Source organism: Solea solea, chromosome 15 (assembly GCF_958295425.1).
Source record: "Solea solea chromosome 15, fSolSol10.1, whole genome shotgun sequence".
In the NCBI taxonomy this organism is placed as follows: Eukaryota; Metazoa; Chordata; class Actinopteri; order Pleuronectiformes; family Soleidae; genus Solea; species Solea solea.
The window spans coordinates 2,471,659-2,495,421 of record NC_081148.1 but is presented as its reverse complement, the minus strand read 5'-3'; the positions used below and the strand labels follow the sequence as shown (position 1 = coordinate 2,495,421).

Here is a 23,763-nt window from a genome sequence, read left to right as displayed (position 1 = left end):
AGTTTGAAGGGGCGTTTCGTTGAGTAAAGGGGCGTTTCGTTGAGTGAAGGGGCGTTTCGTTGAGTAAAGGGGCGTTTCGTTGAGTGGTCTGCGGGTCTGCAGCTGGACCTACTTGTTTGGATATGGTAATGCTTCCTCTAGGGTCCTTACGTCAGCTAGAGGCGCCCGGAATGTTTTGAGTGTAACACAGGAAGTCCGTCCGACCAGACAGAGCTTTGTTTGCATTGGAAAATCTACTTTTCACGGATAAACATCAAAGGTAAGCGCAATTTAAAGTTGTCTTTTGGCGAACCGATTTATTTTGTCTTTATTCCTTGGTTCTGATCTTCGTAATGCGTTGTCGTAGACTGCTGTGACGTATACATTAGAAACAGCGGAGTCTCCGCTGTCATTTGAGTCGTATGGAGTGGGTTCTGGACTAAGTCGGAGCCTTAAATCCAGAAATGCGGCGTTATGCGGCGAGTGGGTTGACGCAGCGGTTCCGTACGAAGTTTGATATGTAGTTATTTATTTAGTTGTTATTTGAGCTGTGTTTGTCACATTTAAAATAGCTTTATACCGCCTTTTAGGTCAGATTCTACTGTTTAATTTGATGTCCAGCATTATTCTCTCAGGGTTCACTTTTATTATTATTAGTTTGTGAACATTCACATTTTTTTCACATGTGGCCCTGATCCTCTTCCGTAGCGAAGCAATAAACTGAAATGATAATAAATGATTAAAATAGATGATTGTTGTTTACAAGAAATATTCAAATACGCCCCCCCTCCCAGCTGTTCATCATTTCCAGTTCCGGTTCTTCTTGCAGCAGCCACAGACCTGTATTTTCGTGTTGGGAGGAAAGATGGCGGCGGCCGAACCAGATATGGAGCCAGCGTCTGCTCCATGTTCGGAATTTCTCAACTTCTCCGCCAAAGACACCGCTGCGGTAAGAAGCTGCTGAATGTGTCCGCCCCGCCGAGGCCCCTGTGCGGCCACTGCGTCACTCTGAGCCCCGCACCTGCGCTACTTAGAGGTCAATCCGCGGGGCTGTGCCAAGCCACCGCTAATGCTAACGCTAATGTTAGGCTAGCGGCGGGGAGTGATGTGTCAGAGCGAGGCTGACAGAGACACCTGTCCGCCTGTCAGGCCACCTCCCCGGGTTAAAACCCTGTGTTTACACCGCCCGAGCCGCGGGACACTGCGCGTCAACAACCGAGCAGTGTGAGGCAGGGTCCTCAGAGACAGAGAGACAGGGTCCAGAGAGACAAGTTGACAATGTCCAATGAGATAAGTAGAGTCCAAAAAGTAGACAGTGTCTAAGTCGAAAGGAGGGACAGGTGTCACAGAGACAGACAGATGGTTGATGTCAGTTAACATTTAGCGTCTTTTGTGCTTCAAAATTAATTATTTACCAGAGAGTTAGAGAAACAGGGTCCACAGAGACGAGTAGAGACAATATGTCCTCCTAAAATAGAAGACACGGGGATATAAAGCTGTTGTTTCTCTGGACTTGTGAAAGGTTTGAGACAATACACTGTAAGCACGCTGTAAATATACTGTACATACACTGTATTTACACTCTATTTACACTAAGTACACTACATACACTGTAAGTACACTATAAGTACACAGTAAATACACTGTAAGTATTCTGTAAGTACACTGTACATGCACTGTAAATACATATAATCTACTGTTTATGGTTCGCATTACATGATCTTAAAAATACACTTATTACCTTTCATGTCAGATAAAACCTGCTTTAATACTTTAAATGAAGGATATTTACTTGTGTTACAAACAATGACATTTACGATAAATATGACGATAAATCTAAGACCAGATCTTGTCTCACATTATATCTACAATATATATGATGACACATATATACTGTAGATATAATGTGCTTATATTATGTTATTATTGTTGTATAAAATTGTCTCTTGGTCCTCAGCGCTGGTTAACGGCGGTCGATCTGCAGCAGGACGTATTCCGACACCTGGCCGTGTATGTTCCCAGAATTCTTTGCCTCGGTCCGACAGGGGTGAACAGCAGGGAGGAGCAGAGGGAGGAGCTAGCCTGTCAGCTGCTGCTCCTGGCTCCTCTGGAATGGCTTCTCCTGGGGGAGGAGCCTGCCGCTGGATTGGCGCGTCTCCAGGAGAACAACCAGCCGTCCCCGCTGTGTGGACACGTGTTTAAGGTGGGAGAGCCCACCTACTCCTGCAGGTAACCACACCCACTGATCTGCTACACCTGTCTGTGTGCTACACCCGTCTGTCTGAGCTACACCTGTCTGTGTGCTACACCTGTCTTTGTGCTACACCTGATCACTATCAGTACGAGGTTAAGGTTAGCTCACTAGCTAACCTTAACCTCGTCCTGAGCTAACTTTAACCTGATACTAAACTAACCTTAAACTGATACTGAGCTAACATAAACCTGATATTAACATTAAACTGATACAGAGCTAACATAAACGTGATATTGAGCTAACCCTGACCTGATAATGAGCTAACATAAGCCTGGTACTGAGCTTATGTTAGCTCAGTACCAGTAAGCTCAGTATGAGCTTAAATATTGTGGTATTGTGATTAAATATCGTATCGTGATAATATTGTATCATGACTTAAATATCGTGATAATATCGTATTGTGTCTTGAATATTTTGATAACATCGTATCGTGACCTAAATATCACGATAATATCTTATTGCGGCCTCTTTGGTGATTCATATTCCGACGTAAATAGAATGCAGCATTAAGAGAAACATTTGCAGCAGTTACCATGGTGATTTACTTCATTTTTTTTGTTTGTGTGTGTTCAGGGAGTGTGCCGCTGATCCCACATGTGTTCTGTGCATGCAGTGTTTCCTGGGCAGTGTCCACAAAGACCATCGATACAGGGTGAGTGTATGTACACACACAGTAACCATGTGACCCAACACTGTTTAGGATGTGTGATGTCGGAGGTCAAAGTTCAACAAGCTGCACACAGAGCTACAAGTCTGTGGCTGACACTAAGAGTCCACTGTCTGCTGCATGTGATGTGACGCTACACACACACATAAATATACACATACACATGTACATTCTGGTAATCTGGTCCTTGTGAGGATCAGCATCATACACGACACGTGTGGGGCTGCAATGATCAGTCGATTATTAATCAAATAATACATTACTATTTTGATAACCGATGAATGGGTTTGAGTGTGTTTTAATAATTAAAACCAGTTTGTGAGATTTTTCTGCTTCTTAAATGTGAATTTGTTCTGGTTTCTTTTGCTCCATAAAACAAAGAAATCATTAAAACTGAATCATTTTGGTTTGTGGACAAAAACAAAGACATTTGAGAACTTCATAGTTTCCAGGTTTGACAAACACTGATTGCCATTTTCTGACTTTTTACAGAGCAAACAGATTTGCAGATCACACATTACAGTGTTGTATGATGGTGAAAGTGTGTGTCTGTTTTTAGATGACCACGTCAGGCGGTGGAGGTTTCTGTGACTGTGGAGACTCTGAGGCCTGGAAGAAAGGTCCTTACTGTCAGAAACACACACCCACAGACACTAGCAGAGACACTGAGGAGGTGAGACAGCTCTCTGTCTGTTCGTCCGTCTATGTGTGCCATTCTCTCTGTCTCACCCTCTGCCTGCCTGTCTGTCTCTCAGGACCCTGTTGCTCAGCTTCCAGCTGACGTGGTTGCCCGTTGTTTCAGCATCTTCTCCATCATGCTGAGGTACGCTGTCGACCTTCTGACCTGGGACCAGGAGGACGAGCTGCCCGCAGGACTCAAACCACCGTACGAATTTAACCACAAACAACACAAAGAGTTTACATCTACGATATCTACAGAACATGCTCACTCTCCCACACCAAAGTCCATAGAGAAAAGCAGTGATTTTAGCTTGTGGGGACACAGGAGTTGTTTATTCACTGCTGCCTCCATCGGTAAGCTCACATGGGTTGTTTTGTGAGTTCAGCATTTGAAATATTTAATTTCAACTTAACTCAGTGACACAAAGTGACCACACGAGGCAGCAGAGGACCAGCAGCTCCTGTGTCCCTGCGAGCTAAAATCACTGATTTACTCTGCAGGGTTTGGTGTGGGAGAGTGAGTGGTTTACAGTGGTTTTTCCTTTTGAAAAAGTCTGTCAAACAATGAGATAAAGACGTGAATGTATTCTGAAGATATAATAGACTTAAATGGACGTAGATTTTTTTTAACTGTGTTTTTTTGTTGAATCACTAAAATCTGTTTTCCCTTGTGTCTTCGCTGGCAGCCATTTTGTTTTCACAATTGCGTGTGTGTGTGTGTGTGTGTACAGGGATAGAGCAGACACCTTCTACTGCATGTTGTTTAATGATGAAGTCCACACGTATGAGCAGGTGATCTACACGCTGCAGAAAGCCGTCAACTGCAGCCAAAAAGAGGCTGTAAGCTTTGCCACGACTGTCGACAGAGAGGTCAGTGTCTTAATTAATCAATCAATCAATCAATCAATCATCATAAAAACACTGACCTGTGTGTGTGTTCAGGGCAGGAAGTCTGTTCGTTATGGAGACTTTCAGTTCTGTGAACAGGCCAAGTCCATCATCGTGGTGAGTGTCATGTGTGTCACACGTGTTGTCACATGTTCACTGTCGGTTAAGCTTCTTAATTATGCGTCTTTTTCTTCTTTTCCTTTTTTGGCCCCGCCCCCTCAGAGGAACACCGGCCGCCAGTCGAAGCCGCTCCGCGTTCAGGTGATGCACTCATCTGTCGTCGCTCATCAGTGTTTTGCTCTGAAGACACTCACCTGGCTGGGTCAGATCATTCAGTACTCTGGTAGGTCTGGACACCATTATCTATCTGTCTGTCTATCTATCTATCTATCTATCTATTATCTATCTATCTATCTATCTATCTATCTATCTATCTATCTATCTATCTGTGTGTGTGTGTTGCTCTTCAGTGTGTTGTTTGTGTGTTTATTTTTCAGATGGTCTTAGGAGAATTCTCTGTCAGGTTGGACTTCAGCAGGGTCCTGAAGGAGAGAACTCGTCCCTGGTCGACAGACTGATGCTCAACGACTCCAAGATGTGGAAAGGTAAAGCACACACACACACACACACACACACACCTGTACACACAGAGTGAGAGAGAGAGCTGTTGATTTGATGATAAACATGTGAAACCTCATGTGTTTGTACAGGAGCCAGGAACATCTACCACCAGCTGCTCATGAACAGTCTCCTCATGGACCTCGAGTACAAGAAGATCTTTGCCATTCAGTTTGCCAAGGTAACTCACCTGATTGATCCACATGTGGCTCTTTTCCATCATGCAGTTCCAGTTTTACTCCACTCAGTTTGGTATCAGTTGGAACATCAGGAACACCAGGTGCTGTCGCTGATGGATGAACAGTGTTAGAACTGTATAATGGAAAAGTGCCAATATGTACACCTGCGACATCACCAAAATAACCCATATGGATCATTAGGTTTAATTTGGACACATAAATCCAATGTGATCACGACTGAATAAGAGAGAATAAATCTGATTTACATGCAGACTCATAGTTTCTGTCTGCGCTGGACGTGGTTTTGGTCAGACGACACACTCGTGTGGACCTTTTTGCGAGACTTTACTGTGATGAACATGGATGAAGGACATGAAAGACACACGTATAGATCTCCAGATGTCACCTGACTCAATTTGTTTACTCCGCCATGTTGGCAGGAAAAGCATCTTTCAAAATGTTCCCAGAATTCCCATCACTTGAACAGCTAACAACCAGGGGCAGGCGTCGTCTCTAACCATAGGCTGTTTGAAAAGTGAAGCCAAGGAAGTTGCTGTTGGCCACCAGGGGGCGACTCTGTTGGATTTCAGTAAATGTTTTCCTCAGGAGATTGTGGTCTCAATCACTCGTATCAGCTCTTCTTCAAAAGAACATGATGTTAATTTTGAAAATGATCTTCACATTTAGAGGAAATATTGACGACGCCAGTGTGATTTGACAGCTGGTGACTGAGTGAATTTCAGAATCAGAATCCATCAGATTCAAACAATGCCCAACCCTCCTAATGAAAATAGCTATCCCGGTGCATGCTGGGAGTTTAGATGGGATGAGGGGGCGCGCGGGGTCAGCATGGCAGCAGTGACCTCTGACCTCTAACCTCTTTAGAACTACAGGCGCCTCCAGACAGATTTTATGGAGGACGACCACGAGCGAGTGGTGTCAGTGACGTCACTGTCCGTTCAGCTCTTCACTGTCCCGACCATGGTGAGTACTGGCACCGCCCCCTCCTCACTACACACACCTCTCTCTCTCCCTCTCTCTCTCTGTCTTGCTCTCTTTCTCCCCCCGCTGGTAGAACTATGAACGACTGCAGAGCGACTATGTGACGGACGACCACGACCGTGAGTTCTCCATCACTGACCTCTCCGTGCAAATGTTCACCGTCCCGTCACTGGTGAGTGAGGTCACACTGACACAGAGGTGAGAGGTGATGATGTCATCAGAGCTGCAGATGATGTCATCGGAGGTGCAGGTGTTCCCAATATTCTGACCAACACATTCACACTCACACTGTTGGAATCATTGTCCTGTCAGCTAATCGGTCATCAAGTACACTTCCTGTCGTGCTGATTCCACCTTTGTGTGTATGTGTGTGTGTCTTCAGGCGCGGATGTTGATGGTGGAGCAGAACCTCATGAGCACGATCATCAGGACGTTTGTGGATCACCTCCGTCACAGAGACCTGCAGGGACGATTCCAGTTCGACCGGTACACGGCGCAGCAGGCCTTTAAGTTCGGCCGAGTCCAGAGCCTCATCGGAGACTTGAAGTAAGAACCACTTACTCACTCATTCAATCATATATTTTATGTTTTCTTGTGGATACTCACTGGTTTTTGACGTGTGGACAGGTACGTCCTGATCAGTCGTCCCTCTGAATGGACCAATCAGCTCAGACTGAAGTTTCTAGAAGGTCTGGATGCTTTTCTGGAGCTGCTCAAGTGTATGCAGGTAAACTGGAGAGACACGGAAACCTAAGGGTCACCTGGACCTGTCTGTCTCTGACCTGTGGACATGTCTGTCTGTTCAGGGTATGGACCCGGTGGTGAGACAGGTTGGACAGCACATAGAGATGGAGCCTGAATGGGAGGCAGCGTTCACACTGCAGATGAAACTCACTCCCATCATCTCCATGATCCAGGAGTGGTGCTGCACTGATGTAAGCCTATACTGAGCTACATAATGCTATGCTATGCTAGTGAGTCCTCCATGAATCGATAGTACGCTACACAAAGCTACACAGTGCTACATGATGCTGTTCTACAGGACACTTCTAAGTGCTACATGAATTTATGCTATGCTACACAATGCTGCTCAGTGCTACATAAATCAATGCTATGCTACTCAGCACTGCATGAATCTATGCTATGCTACTCAGCACTAAATGAATCTATGCTATGCTGCTTAGTGCTACATGAATCTATGCTATGCTACTCAGCACTACATGAGTCTATGCTATGCTGCTCAGTGCTACATGAATCTGTGCTATGCTACTCAGTGCAACATGAATCTATGTTATGCTACTCAGCACTACATAAATCTGCGCTATGCTGCTCAGTGCTACATGAATCTAGGCTATGTTACACGATGCTACTCAGTATTACATGAATCTATGCTATGCTAGACAATGCTGCTCAGTGCTACATGAATCTATGCTATGCTACTCAGCACTACATGAATGTAGGCTGTGCTACTCAGTGCTACTCTGCGATAGTCTAGAATGAGTATTGCCCTCTGGTGGCCATTCAATATATTCCTACTTCTGAGTTATACTTGGCTAGTTAGTTTATGGACTTGATGCCCCACAGTGTTGTACAAATCTTTTATAGCGCTACAAGATGCTATGAAGCTATTGTACACTTAAAAACATGACACTGTGCTTCACAATGCTATATAGTTCTGCTACATGATGCTAAGCAACACAGTTCCCCACAACACCATGTCACAGTTTGTGTGTGTGTGCGTGTGCGTTTGTTTCAGGAGCACGTGTTGATCGAGGCGTACAGGAGGTGTCTGAGCGCGCTCAGTCAGTGTCACAGTGGCCTCCCTGATGGTGAGCAGCCAATCAGCTTGAGTTTGGCCGGACACTGTGTGGAGACGTTCAGGTACCAGGTGTCCCAGGAAAAGGTGTCCATACACCTGCCGGTGTGCAGACTGCTGGCAGGTAAACACACACACACACGAGCTGCGAGCTAACGACAGTGATAATGCAGCTTGATGAAGAGGCGACAGCCATTTCCAGCAGATGGTGACACTGAGAACACACAGTAACCAGCGCTGTTGTCCTACAGGTCTGCATGTTCTGTTGAGCAGGACTGAGGTGGCCTCACGTGTCCCTGAGCAGCTCCCCCTGGTGGGTCACCTGATCAATACATCCACTCTGATCACTGATCAAGTATATCCACTCTGATCTCTGTGTGTGTGTGTGTGTGTGTGTATCCATCCTCAGGGTGAACTCAGCCCTCCCCTACTGATTGAGCTCCCCCTCCGCTGCCTGGTGCTCTGTGCCCAAGTGCATGCTGGGATGTGGAGGAGGAACGGCTTCTCCCTGATCAACCAGGTGAGTCCAAACCGGAATTATGATTGGTTATCTAGATAACTTCAAGTTTGACTCTGGTTAACCAGGCACTTTCAGGTTAAACTTAATATTGAACTCTGGTTATCCAGATAACTTCATGTTTAATGGTAACAACGTTCTTCTTGTTTCAGATCTATTATTACCACAATGTGAAGTGCAGAGTGGAGATGTTTGACAAAGACATCAACATGCTGCAGGTCAACACACACACACACAGCACTGACCACACTGACCGCTGCACTGACACCACTGACCAGCTGTAATGTCTCCATGTCTCCAGGTGGGGGCATCCATGATGGATCCAAACCACTTCCTGATGATTGTTATGAGTCGATTTGAACTTTTCCACATATTCAGCTCTGCGGACGTCAGGAAGAGATACAGAGAGGCCAACAAGGTCAGTACTGACACTGACAGAGGTCAGGAAGAGATACAGAGAGGCCAACAAGGTCAGTACTGACACTGGCAGAGGTCAGGAAGAGATACAGAGAGGCCAACAAGGTCAGTACTGACACTGACAGAGGTCAGGAAGAGATACAGAGAGGTCAACAAGGTCAGTACTGACAGAGGTCAGGAAGAGATACAGAGAGGCCAACAAGGTCAGTACTGACACTGACAGAGGTCAGGAAGAGATACAGAGAGGCCAACAAGGTCAGTACTGACACTGACAGAGGTCAGGAAGAGATACAGAGAGGTCAACAAGGTCAGTACTGACAGAGGTCAGGAAGAGATACAGAGAGGCCAACAAGGTCAGTACTGACACTGACAGAGGTCAAGAAGAGATACAGAGAGGCCAACAAGGTCAGTACTGACACTGACAGAGGTCAGGAAGAGATACAGAGAGGCCAACAAGGTCAGTACTGACACTGACAGAGGTCAGGAAGAGATACAGAGAGGGCAACAAGGTAATTACTGACACTGACAGAGGTCAGGAAGAGATACAGAGAGGTCAACAAGGTCAGTACTGACAGAGGTCAGGAAGAGATACAGAGAGGCCAACAAGGTCAGTACTGACACTGACAGAGGTCAGGAAGAGATACAGAGAGGCCAACAAGGTCAGTACTGACACTGACAGAGGTCAGGAAGAGATACAGAGAGGTCAACAAGGTCAGTACTGACAGAGGTCAGGAAGAGATACAGAGAGGCCAACAAGGTCAGTACTGACAGAGGTCAGGAAGAGATACAGAGAGGCCAACAAGGTCAGTACTGACACTGACAGAGGTCAAGAAGAGATACAGAGAGGCCAACAAGGTCAGTACTGACACTGACAGAGGTCAGGAAGAGATACAGAGAGGCCAACAAGGTCAGTACTGACACTGACAGAGGTCAGGAAGAGATACAGAGAGGCCAACAAGGTCAGTACTGACACTGACAGAGGTCAAGAAGAGATACAGAGAGGCCAACAAGGTCAGTACTGACACTGACAGAGGTCAGGAAGAGATACAGAGAGGTCAACAAGGTCAAGACTGACACTGACAGAGGTCAGGAAGAGATACAGAGAGGTCAACAAGGTCAGTACTGACAGAGGTCAGGAAGAGATACAGAGAGGCCAACAAGGTCAGTACTGACACTGACAGGTCAGGAAGAGATACAGAGAGGTCAACAAGGTCAGTACTGATACTGACAGAGGTCAGGAAGAGATACAGAGAGGTCAACAAGGTCAGTACTGACACTGACAGGTCAGGAAGAGATACAGAGAGGCCAACAAGGTCAGTACTGACACTGACAGAGGTCAGGAAGAGATACAGAGAGGGCAACAAGGTAATTACTGACACTGACAGAGGTCAGGAAGAGATACAGAGAGGTCAACAAGGTCAGTACTGACAGAGGTCAGGAAGAGATACAGAGAGGCCAACAAGGTCAGTACTGACAGAGGTCAGGAAGAGATACAGAGAGGTCAACAAGGTCAGTACTGACAGAGGTCAGGAAGAGATACAGAGAGGTCAACAAGGTCAGTACTGACACTGACAGGTCAGGAAGAGATACAGAGAGGTCAACAAGGTCAGTACTAACACTAATGACACTGTGTGTGTGTGTGTGTGTGTGTGTGTGTGTGTGTTGACAGGATGTGGTCCAGCAGAACAACACACTGATTGAGGAGATGCTTCACCTCATCATCATGGTCATCGGTGAGTTAATAGATGATGCCGATGAGAAAAGTAACGTTACACACGAGGCCAGAGCAACACACTGTGTGTGTGTGTGTGTGTGTGATACAGCGTACTGCAATTTTCAAATTGAAGGAGGCGCAATATCTGTTAAAGCCAAAATGTGTGTCAAAATAAATAAAAATAATAAAAATGATACATCATTCCCTCAGATATCGCGAATCGCAATTCCTTAAAATAAAGAATCGCAATTAGGTATTTATTTAAAATCGTTCAGCCCTAATGTGTGTGTATCTTTGTGAGCACCAAAAAACTTGTATACCTAAGGAAGTGAGGACATTTTGGCTGGTCCCCACATTCTGACACCCCTTTTAATGTGTCTTTTTCAGGGTTAAGACCTGGTTTTAGGGTTAGAATTAGGTTTAGGTTACAGTTAGGGTAAATGTTAGAATTAGGCACTTGTGATGGTTAAGGTTAAGGTAAGGGTTAGGGAATCCATTATGTTAATGAATGTCCTCACTATGAATACTATATAAACGTGTGTGTGCGTGCGTGCGCTTGTTTCCAGGTGAGCGTTATGTGTCAGGTGTTGGACAGGTGGCGCCCTTTGATGAGGTCAGAAGAGAAATCATCCACCAGCTGTCGATCAGACGGATGGCTCACAGTGAGCTGGTGAAGGCTTTACCTGAGAATGTGAGACATCTGTTCACCTGTCTCTCTGTTCACCTGTCTGTCTGTTTACATGTCATGTGACCTGTGACTCTCCTCTACCTTTCAGGGGAATAAGGAGACAGGTCTGGAGCGAGTCATCGACAGCGTGGCTTCATTCAAGTGTGTTTTCATTTCCACCTTAAATACACCATTATCACTGCTGTTCCACCTTAACTATAACTACCACTGTTGACCAGTCACATTGATTTGAATGAGGCAGTGACATCATCGATGACATCATCACTGTGTGTGCGCCAACAGGGAACCAGGTGTGACGGGGCGTGGCCTGTATGAGCTGCGTCCTGAGTGGAACAAACACTTCAACCTGTACTTCCATCACTATAGCAGAGCCGACCAGTCCAAGGTGTGTCGTCATGGTAACCACCGTCCTTTCATCACCACAGCTGGACTGTCATGGTAACTGTGTGTGTGTGTGTGTTTCAGGCGGAAGAGGCTCAGAGGAAGCTGAGGAGACAGAATGGTGAAGACACAGGTAAACACACCTGTGTGTGTGTGTGTGTGTGTGTGTGTGTGTGTGTAACCATGGTAACAGCAGGTGAAACTGATAAAATGTAAATCTGTGTGTGTGTTCAGCCCTCCCTCCCCCTCCCCTCCCCCCCCTCTCCTCCCTCTTTGCCAGTCTAGTGAACCTGCTGCAGTGTGACATGCTGCTGGCCATAGAGGGCGCTGTGCTGCAGTGGGCTGTGGAGCCCAGTGGGGGGGGCTGGACTGAGTCCATGCTGCAGAGGGTAAGAGCCACGCCTACATCTTTGATGTCACAGATACACTCCAACTGTGTGTGTGTGTGCGCGCACGTCCAGTCCAATACAATTCTATTTATAAAGCACTTTAAAAATACAGCTGAAACAAAGTGCTGTCCATCAGAGATAAATAAATAAAACATATAAAATATGAAAATGACCTAATAATAATTATAATAATACATTTCACCGCGCTCAAGGTCGTCTTACAGATTAAACAACAGCATGGAGTGCAGAGAAAAAACTCTTTGACAGAACCAGACTCAAAGATGTGCAGCATCTGCCTCGACTGGTTGGGTTGAAAGGAGAAATGGGGGACAGATTGGGGGGAGAGAAAGGACAAGAGGTAGAGATGAGGTAGAGACAGAAGAAAATAATAGCCTCGAAAAACTGGATCTGGATCCTGCAACCTGCAAAATGAGGACAGGCAGAGAGAGAGAGGAAAGGAAGGAAAGACACAAACTAGGGCGAGAGAGGTTAATGACATAATAAAGTTAGTAAAATGTCGATAATAATAGACCTAAGAACAAACAATTAAACAAAATACTGTAGAAAGTATAAATACAACACAAATGAACAAGTCATACAATAAAACCATAAGAAAGATAAAAACTAGCTTCTCATACTGTGTCAAAAGCCAAAGAGTAAAAATGGGTTTTAAAGGGGACATATTACGCAAAATCAACTTTTTAACCATTTTAATACTTATATTTGGGACTCTGGGGGCCCTACCAGTCACCAAAGTGTGGAAAAAGAATACTCCGTCATGTTTTCGTGGTTCCCCTAAGTGTAAGTATAGGCGATAAAACACTCGATGTTGAATTCCCTGCGCTTATGACGTCAGCATGCGCATTTCACCGCGAATGTTACCGCCCCACCAGTAAGTTTACTTCGAGAGCTCCACCTTAGCTCCACCTTGTCCCTGCGAGAGTGCAGGCGAGGGAGGAAGAGCGGTATTATGTCAACGCGGAGGGACAAGTGTGCTGTTGGTGGCTGCACAGTGGAGCACAGTGTTTTACACAAACTTCCACAGAGGATTTGATATATGAAGCTAATGTGCCGGATAAAGTCAGCAAACGTGTGTTCGTGTGTTCGCACTAGACTGCGGCCAGCGGTCGCCGTATTTAGTCAGGGGACGTATTTCACCGACGTACAAACACACACACATTGTTAAAATATTTGTTCAGTACGTCCTCCATGACCGGAGCACAGACTCTGTCTGATACAATCACATATACAGCGGCGAGCCGCCTAAACGGCCACTGTATGCGTTTAGGCAGCTCGCCGCTCGCCGCTGGCGATCAGCGGTGCCGCGGTGGCGATCAGCGGTGCCGCGGTGACGAGGTCTCCGGAGCATAGTCACCGGTCTGATACAGTAACATACAGCGCCAGCTTATGCAGCTCGCCGCGCGCCGCTGGCGATCAGTGGTGCTGTTCCTAAGTGTTTTTAACTGATTAACAGTTCGGCACTGTTCGGCTCGATCCTTATGTAGAACGTCTCTTCCTGTGACGGCACTCTGGCTGTTTTCTGCGCACGCTGCCATGTTGATATTGTCAGAGAACTAGTGGAGGGAGGGGGAGACGAATAGAGCTGTAAAGCGCTGTAACGAGGACAAATCAGAAACCCCCTGGAAGAAGTGGGTGTGTGTTTGCCTGTGTCTCATTTGCATGTAAAGGGACCATGCACGAAAACCGAGCGTTCTGAAAGGGGCGGGCTTAGCAGGGTTATTGAACTGCTATGATGCTTCATCCTTATGGTATTTTGACCAAAGCATGTCACTGACATGTTCATTAGGACACCAGGGAACTATTTTAATGGGGGAAATAGGGTATAATATGTCCCCTTTAAGATGTGCTTTAAAAGTGGACAGTCAAGGGGTGTGTCTAACAGCGAGGGTGTGTTTATAACAGCGATGGGGGTGTGTCTACTGCACCAAATTGACAGTATCGCTGTCCATTTTAAAAGCCAGGCTTTACATGCTGTGTCAAAGGGCCCAGGTCAACAGGTAGGGTCTCACTGCAGCCATTTGTGTGCTCAGGTGCTCCACCTGGTGGGCATGGCTCTGCTGGAGGAGCAGCAGCAGCTGGAGAACAGCAGCATAGACGATGACATCGTCACCTTCAACTACACCTGCAAGATCACACGTCAGTAACACAGCAACCCAATAACACAACATACACAGCAAAACAACACACCAACAACCTGTGTGTGTGTGTGTGTGTGTGTAGGTCCAGGTGAGTCTCCCAGTCCTTCTGGAAGTGTCCTCGCTCTGTTGGAGTCTCTGCAGAACGCTCCTCACCTGGAGGTTCATAAAGACATGATCACCTGGATCCTCAAGGTAACTGTCGTCATGGCAACTGTAACACCTTTTTCATCACCTACTGTGTGTGTGTGTGTGTTAGAGGTTAACTGATTTTTAAAAGCTGGTTGAATAACAATCATTTGATGCGTGAAAGAATGGCCGATAAGTCGTCTAATACTTTTTTGCAGCAGCATTACATTTCTGAGGGTACTTGAATGCATCACGTGTGCTGTGGACCCATATTCCTGTCACTGTATGGAACACCACAAGGCTCACAATTCATCTACATAATTACGTTGTATTCAAGGATGAAATAAACACACATTCAGTAAAAGAATATGAGCAAAATTCACTCATCATTTGAGCTTGTTGGTCCTTGGCCATCTCATCGTGTGGGGGCGGGGTCTGTTGATGCTGGTGCAGCTTTAAAAAAAAAAAAACTGTGACCTGAGGTTGACCTTTGTGTGCAGATGGTGACAAACATTAAAACAATGAGAGAGCGAACGTCTGCGACGTCCAGCTACACCATGAGTCCAGGAGCTGGACAGGAGGAGGTAACGCACACACACACACTTTTGTTATGAAGGATACAAAGTTTGAAGTTTTGAAGAAGTTTTTTTAGGGCTAAGTTAAAGTTCATTAAAAGTCATCAGGACAACACAATATGTCCTCACAGACAGGTTTGATAGCCTAACACACACACACACACCTGAGTGTGTCATGTGACCTGACTTGCAGACAGTCAGAGACCGCGACAAGGCGGAGAGGAAGAGGAAGGCGGAGATGGCTCGTCTTCGTCGTGAGAAGATCATGGCTCAGATGTCGGAGATGCAGAAACATTTCATCAACGAGAACAAAGAACTGTTTCAGCAGAGTCTGGAGGAGTTGGAGGCGTCGACGTCAACGGCCGCACACTCCAGGTACACACCTAACCTTAACCTTAACCGGTCAATAACTAACCCGTAAACCTAACCACAAGTCAAATCTTAGTTCCTCAGAACTGAGGTTGTGCCTCATTAAAACCAGGTTTTGTTCATGTGTCTCCTCCACAGTTCCCCTGGTTTGGTGCCGACCTGCGTCTCACAGGTGTGTGTTGGTCCCAGGAGAGTGGGCGGAGCTGATCAACGTCAGCTGGTCACCTGTATCCTGTGTCAGGAGGAGCAGGAGGTCAAAGGTCACGGCAGAGCAATGGTGCTGGCTGCGTTTGTCCAGAGGTCAACTGTTCTGTCTAAAAACCGCCACCGCAGTCTGCCCAACCCAGGTGAGCAGGACACTGACATCAGAGCTGCTGAGTCATTGATTGATTGATTGATGGATTGATGGATTGATTGATGGATTGATTGATGGCTATGTGTTTCAGAGCGGTACGACCCTGTGTTCCAGCACCCTGATCTTTCTCTGGGGATTTACACAGCCAGCTGTGGGCACATCATGCACGCTACCTGCTGGCAGAGGTACTACCCCGCAGCAGTGGAGCTGCAGTTTCTCTCGTGTCCAGCAGGTGCTGCTGTGAGCACACACACGCACATATTACAGGTGTTGTGTTTGTGTTCAGGTACTTTGAGGCCGTGCAGGTGAAGGAGCAGAGACGTCAGCAGCGTCTCAGAGGTCACACCAGCTACGACGTGGAGAACGGAGAGTTTCTGTGTCCACTCTGTGAATGTTTGAGCAACACAGTGATCCCTCTGCTGCCCTCTACTCCCTCACCTGACAACAGGTATGCACACAGACACACCTGACAACAGGTATACACACACCTGACAACAGGTATATACACACACATACACCTGACAACAGATATACACACACACACCTGACAACAGGTACACACACACACACACACCTGAAAACAGGTATATACACACACACACACACACACACACCTGACAACAGGTATACACACACACACACCTGACAACAGGTGTATACACACACCTGACAACAGGTATATACACACACATACACCTGACAACAGATATACACACACACACCTGACAACAGGTACACACACACACCTGACAACAGGTATACACACACACCTGACAACAGGTACACACACACACCTGACAACAGGTACACACACACACCTGACAACAGGTACACACACACCTGACAACAGGTACACACACACACCTGACAACAGGTACACACACATACATACACACCTGATAACAGGTACACACACACACACACACACACCTGACAGCAGGTGCACACACACGCACGCACACCGGACAGCAGGTACAGGTACACACACACACGCACACCGGACAGCAGGTACAGGTACACACACACACACACAGCTGACAGCAGGTACACACACACACAGCTGACAGCAGGTATACACACACACACACCTGACAACAGGTGTATATACACACACTCCTGACAACAGGTATACACACACACACAAAGGTGAACACACAAGAGAAAGTATTGTTTAATAGATTGACTAATCAGCTGTTCTTACCCCCCCTCTCTTCCCCCCTCCCTCCCTCTCTCTCTCTCTCTCTCTCTCAGTGTCGATCATCCCTCTCTGGAAGCTTGGATCAACACAACCAATCAGCAGATCGCAACACTACACTCCGCCTACAGGAGGCAAACTGATGGTCAGTCACCTGTCAGTCATGTAGAGGGCGGGGCCACACTGAATAATACTCGTGTAACTGTGTGTGTGTGTGTGTGTGTGTAATTTCAGGTGCAGCAGAGGAGGCGGAGCCTGAAGCTCCTGAAGGTTTCAGAGTGGACTTCACTCCACAGTGAGTCAGTAGTTATTCTTCATACAGATCCAGATCAATAATGACGTCATGTGACACTGATGATGTCATTGTGTTTGTCAGGAGCTCGTTCTCCAGCAGCATCAGTGAGATGATCAACACCTTCAGTCTGTCCACGTACAAGGTCACACTGAAACTCAACCCTAACGACGCCGACCCTCGAGTCCCTGTGCTCAGCTGGTTCACCTGTGCCTACACCATCCAGAGTATAGGTACACACACACACACACCTGTGCCTACACCATCCAGAGTATAGGTACACACACACACACACACACACACCTGTGCCTACACCATCCAGAGTATAGGTACACACACACACACACCTGTGCCTACACCATCCAGAGTATAGGTACACACACACACACACACCTGTGCCTACACCATCCAGAGTATAGGTACACACACACACACACACTAGTGGTGCAACGGATCATCATTGATCCGTGATCCGTTCGGATCAATATCTTCGGTTCGGCACACACGTGATCCGCGGATTGATTTATGAAAAAAAATAAAATTGTGCGCACACACAGCGTGGTCATGGCGAGCGGAGGAACGGAGGAGCTTGAACGCCCCGCGTCATTTAAATCCCCTGTATGGGAGCATTTTGACTTCCCTGTCAAATATAATGATGAAGGAAAGAGGTTAGTGGATAAAACCGTGACGGTGTGTCGGCACTGTGGCACAAGAAAGCCACATGACAGTGGAAACACATCAAGCATGGACACGCATTTGAAGCGACATCACCGGTGTTTGACTGACAGGAGTGAAAACGAAGGCTGCTCAACAACCGCTTATCACCGCGGCATTTAAGCAGCCCCTTGTTGCACAATCGGACATCACAAACACTATCTGTGTGTTTATAGGTGCAGACATGAGGCATGTTGTGCAAAACGAGGGCTTTAAACACATGCTGAAAGTGCTTGAGCCACGTTACGACGGTGCGAAAAAATTGTGACAGACTTTTTTTGCTGATCCGAAAAATGATCCGATCCGTGACTCTGATCCGCGGAACGATCCGATCCGTCAGTTTTTTGATCCGTTGCACCCCTAACACACACACACCTGTGCCTACACCATCCAGAGTATAGGTACACACACACACACACACACACACACACACACACCTGTGCCTACACCATCCAGAGTATAGGTACACACACACACACACACACACACACACACACACCTGTGCCTACACCATCCAGAGTATAGGTACACACAAACACACACACACACACCTGTGCCTACACCATCCAGAGTATAGGTGTACACACACACACACACACACACACACCTGTGCCTACACCATCCAGAGTATAGGTACACACACAAATGTCCTGACAGTGTGTGTCTTTGTAGAGCGCCTCCTGATGGATGAGGACAAGCCACTGTTTGGAAGTTTACCTTGTAGACAGGTAACTCAATCTGACTGGTCACTGGGGTCAGAGGGGCGGGGCTTAAGACCTTTTTCCTGTACTTATACTTGTGTGTGTGTGTGTGTGTGTGTGTGTGTGTGTGTGTCAGGACGACTGTCTGAGTTCTCTCACTAGGTTCAGTTCAGCATGTTGGACTGCAGCTCCACTGAAGACAACACACACACACTTCTTCAGACTGTTTAAAGGTATACACACATAGACACACTTCATCAGACTGTTTAAAGGTATACACACATAGACACACTTCATCAGACTGTTTAAAGTTATACACACATAGACACACTTCATCAGACTGTTTGAAGGTATAGACACACTTCATCAGACTGTTTAAAGGTATACACACATAGACACACTTCATCAGACTGTTTAAAGGTATACACACATAGACACACTTCATCAGACTGTTTAAAGGTAAACACACACATGCACTACTACTATATATTTTCACTTACACTGTCTCTCTCTGTGCGCATGCGGATACGCGTGTGCTTGTGTGTGTGTGTGTGCGTGCGTGTGTGTGTTGCAGCTCTGGTTCCAGACTCTCAGGATGAAAACACTCCATGTGTCATTGACATTGACATGCTCCACCTGCTGGTCAGTTTAATCTCTTCATCTCAATCCAGTTTAAACACAGTTCCACATGTTCTTCATGGACAAGATTAGCATAGTGAGTTAGTTAGTGAGTTAGCACACCCAGGTTAAACCCTGTCTAAACTCTGTGTGCAGGTTTACACTGTGTTGTCCTACAGCTCAGTAAAGAGTCTGGACCAATGTGGTCGCAGTGGTGTTGACTCCGCCCACTTGCACATCCTCCACCTGATCATTGTGGCTCACATGGTTCAGATTCTGCTCACGTCCACCACAGGTGAGAGACACACACACACACACAGTTGTTAGTTCCATGTGAGACAGTCTGTCTCTGTCTCACCTGTCTGTCTCTCTTGTGTGTGTGTAGAGGATGTGTGTATGGATCAGGACAGTGAAGGCTCAGAGGAGGAGGAGCTTACCTGTCGGCTCTATGACACACTGAGGAAACACCTGGGCAGGTGAGGAGACGCAACAGAAGGTCAAAGGTCAAACTCCGATCTCACATGCTTCAACGAGTGTGATCAATTGTAAACTCTGTGTGTGTGTGTGTGTCTCAGTGCGTTACCTGAAGTGACCTCTGGTTGGCAGTTGTGGCATTGTGTCAAAGCCGCCATCTTACCATTCCTCCGAGCCGCCGCCCTCTTCTTCCACTACCTGAACTCTACAGCGCCCCCTGCTGACCTACTGGGTAAAAACATCTGTTGATTTGTGTCATTAGATTTTTTTTTTTGTTAAATGTTTGATTTCATCACTGTGACAATAAACCACACCCCCAAGTTAATATTGACTTTAACACATGTGTGGGTTGTAGTAGCAGGTCCTGGTCAGTGGGAGGCGCTGTGCAGTTACCTGAGTCTGCCCTGCAACCTGCTGCAGGTTTACCAGAGCCAACACACACTAATGGAGCTGCTCATACACAGGTAACGCACACACACACAGTTCTGATGCTGATGATGTCATCACAACAACCTGTCAACTGTAACGTGTGTGTGTGTGTGTGATATGTGTGACGTCATCAGGTGGTGTTGTCATCCAGGTGTGAAGCGGTCACTGCAGGGGGGCGGAGTCATCGTCAGGTTCCCCAGAGAATCAAACAGACTGATCGATCTTCCAGAAGATTATAGTGTCCTGATCTACCAGGCGTCCAGCTTCACGTCAGTCACACACACACACACACACACAGATCTACCAGGCGTCCAGCTTCACGTCAGTCACACACACACACACACACACACACTGATCTACCAGGCGTCCAGCTTCACGTCAGTCACACACACACACACACACACACACACTGATCTACCAGGCGTCCAGCTTCACGTCAGTCACACACACACACACACACACAGATCTACCAGGCGTCCAGCTTCACGTCAGTCACACACACACACACACACACACACTGATCTACCAGGCGTCCAGCTTCACGTCAGTCACACACACACACACACACACACACACTGATCTACCAGGCGTCCAGCTTCACGTCAGTCACACACACACACACACACACACACACACACAGTGATCTACCAGGCGTCCAGCTTCACGTCAGTCACACACACACACACGCACACACAGATCTACCAGGCGTCCAGCTTCACGTCAGTCACACACACACACACACACAGATCTACCAGGCGTCCAGCTTCACGTCAGTCACACACACACACACACACACACACACTGATCTACCAGGCGTCCAGCTTCACGTCAGTCACACACACAGATCTACCAGGCGTCCAGCTTCACGTCAGTCACACACACACACACACACACAGTGATCTACCAGGCGTCCAGCTTCACGTCAGTCACACACACACACACACACTGATCTACCAGGCGTCCAGCTTCACGTCAGTCACACACACACACACACACACACACACACACACACACAGTGATCTACCAGGCGTCCAGCTTCACGTCAGTCACACACACACACACGCACACACAGATCTACCAGGCGTCCAGCTTCACGTCAGTCACACACACACACACACACAGATCTACCAGGCGTCCAGCTTCACGTCAGTCACACACACACACACACACACACACACTGATCTACCAGGCGTCCAGCTTCACGTCAGTCACACACACACACACACACAGATCTACCAGGCGTCCAGCTTCACGTCAGTCACACACACACACACACACACAGTGATCTACCAGGCGTCCAGCTTCACGTCAGTCACACACACACACACGCACACACAGATCTACCAGGCGTCCAGCTTCACGTCAGTCACACACTCCCACGTGTGTCTTCATGTGTCTCTGTGTGTGTGTGTGTCTTTAGGTGTCCTCGTTCAGGTGGAGACAAGTCCCGCGCTCCGACCTTGTGTCTCGTGTGCGGCGCCATGTTGTGTTCTCAGAGCTACTGTTGTCAGACAGAGGTGGACGGTGAAGACGTCGGCGCCTGCACCGCACACACCTTCACCTGTGGGGCGGGGCTCGGACTCTTCCTCAGGTGAGACACACACACACACACACACACACACACTCACACTTCTTTACATATAACAATAGATTATTTTACATACTTTTCTCTTGTGTGTGTGTGTGTGTGTGTGTGTGTGTGTGTGTAGAGTCAGAGAGAGTCAGGTGTTGTTTGTTGCAGGTAAATCTAAAGGTTGTTTTTATCCTCCTCCGTATCTGGACAACTATGGAGAAACTGACCAGGGACTCAAGTAAGTGTTTCCTTTGTTTTCAACGTAACATTTAATATTCACTAAGTTCATCTTTTGTAACATCACATGTTGCGAGTACATTTTGTAAAAAAAAAAAAATAATAATAATTGTAATCATGATTTTTTAATGTTCCATTAACAGAATGTTCTAATTTTTTGTAATTATTTTAAAAACTGACAAAAGTATCAAACTGCAAAAAAAACATTTTTGAACATTTTGTAAAAAAGATAATTTACTAACACTTTATGCTATGACTATGTTAAATCTTGATCATAATGATGTGAATTTTTTGCAAAATTAGTTAAGTGGCATTACAAAAATTTAAAAATAATTTTTGTACCGCACATTGTAAATATTTTTTTTGATCGTGTAAATTCTGACACCGTTACTTCGTTTTTGTTCGTATTTTCCGAAATCTTAAGTTTGGGAATCTAAATAAAATTTTTCTTCTTTAGGAAAATTAAAGTCTGTCGTCTCCATGACGACGGGGTTTGTTTATGATGTCTGACGGTTTGTATGTTTGTGACCTCACAGGCGCGGGAACCCCCTCCACTTGTGTCGGGAACGTTATCGGAAGATCGAGCGTCTGTGGCGACAGCACGGCATCGCCGAGGTCATAGGTCACGCTCAGGAGGCCAATCATACGCTCATCACCATCGACTGGCAGCACCTGTGATGTTCAGCATGGCTCCGCCCCCTCATAAAGACGACGAGCAAATGCTGTCAAGCTTTTGACCCCGCCCATTTTTGTATGCGTCAGCCAGTCAGCTTCCTGCAGCCTTCAGGGATTTTTCACACCAATCAGAGTGAGACAAGTGACGTGAAGCTCCGCCCACCTGAACAGGTGAAACACGTGATCACCACTCGTCTCAGGTTGTGCTTTCGCTTTGCATCATGGGGGAAATATCTGGTTTAAGAAGCCGCCGCCCACTTTTCGGATTGGAAAGATGTTAAATAGGAGTGTTTTTGTTTTTTTTCTGACGATCAGCCAATCACAGAGCTGCTGTGATCGAGCAGCTGATGGTTTTAAGGGTTTTTATTTAAAAGTGTTTTTTATTTGTTTCAGAACAGAAACACATGTTGACGTCGGAGACATTGTTTACGTTTTTTAAATCGATCGCGGATGAGCTGATGTGACGTCGTCGATCACCTCTGACATGTTAATATGTGAATTCTTGTATAAACGAGGAAATGTACGATATTCTAGAAGAATTAAAAACAAAAAAATAAATAAAAACTTGAAAAGGACTTTGTGGTTTTTTTTGTTCAAACTTAAGACAACAAACAGTTGTTACATCTTAGTATGTATGATAAACGATAAAGTTATTACATTTTAATGCAATTTTACGCAAGTTTGTAAACCACTCACTCCCCCACACCAAAGTCCGTAGAGAAAATCAGTGATTTTAACATCACACACACAGGAGTTGTTGATCTACTGCTGCCTCCATCACTAACTTCTAATGTCTTCTTTTGTCACTTCAGTGTTCTCCTTTGTTCAAATTGACCTCAGTGACACAAAGTGACCACACGAGGCAGCAGAGGACCAGCAGCTCCTGTGTCCCCGCCAGCTCTATTAGGTTTGGTGTGGGAGAGTGAGTGATTTATAAAGTGACACATTCTTCAGGTTTTCACAGGGGGAGGAGCCACGAGGGTGATGAGGTGTGGTAACATGAATGTAGAAAATTCAGACCCAGAGTCTGTGATTGAGACGTGCAGTGAGTTCAGGGGTGGGCGGGGCTATAAGGAGGAAG

General features: G+C 46.5%; 1 protein-coding gene across 4 annotated transcripts; it reads left to right on the top strand.

Annotated features, from left to right (window-relative positions):
• Positions 1-438: 438 nt before the first annotated feature.
• On the top strand, positions 439-23,257 carry ubr2 (ubiquitin protein ligase E3 component n-recognin 2). Of its 4 annotated transcripts, none has more exons than XM_058651502.1 (47): positions 439-462; positions 809-928; positions 1,937-2,208; positions 2,807-2,885; positions 3,460-3,573; positions 3,656-3,786; positions 4,313-4,451; positions 4,524-4,586; positions 4,692-4,812; positions 4,967-5,074; positions 5,180-5,268; positions 6,342-6,440; positions 6,651-6,814; positions 6,896-6,995; positions 7,075-7,203; positions 8,025-8,208; positions 8,336-8,397; positions 8,494-8,604; positions 8,754-8,819; positions 8,903-9,019; positions 10,688-10,751; positions 11,299-11,423; positions 11,509-11,561; positions 11,703-11,805; positions 11,886-11,934; positions 12,036-12,190; positions 14,242-14,347; positions 14,432-14,541; positions 14,976-15,059; positions 15,244-15,425; positions 15,558-15,766; positions 15,866-15,959; positions 16,061-16,222; positions 17,026-17,114; positions 17,204-17,264; positions 17,346-17,494; positions 18,648-18,703; positions 18,813-18,909; positions 19,251-19,318; positions 19,451-19,589; positions 19,680-19,770; positions 19,870-20,000; positions 20,124-20,232; positions 20,332-20,466; positions 21,618-21,788; positions 21,907-22,008; positions 22,544-23,257. In XM_058651502.1, the coding sequence occupies exons 1-47, from the start codon at positions 454-456 to the stop codon at positions 22,683-22,685; spliced, it is 5,313 nt and encodes a 1,770-aa protein (XP_058507485.1). In that variant the 5' UTR covers positions 439-453; the 3' UTR covers positions 22,686-23,257. The 4 variants fall into 4 exon arrangements, with proteins under 4 accessions (XP_058507485.1, XP_058507483.1, XP_058507486.1 ...); XM_058651500.1 differs by having other exon boundaries at positions 18,633-18,703; XM_058651503.1 differs by lacking the exon at positions 6,342-6,440 and adding an exon at positions 6,152-6,250.
• The last annotated feature ends 506 nt before the right edge of the window (positions 23,258-23,763 follow it).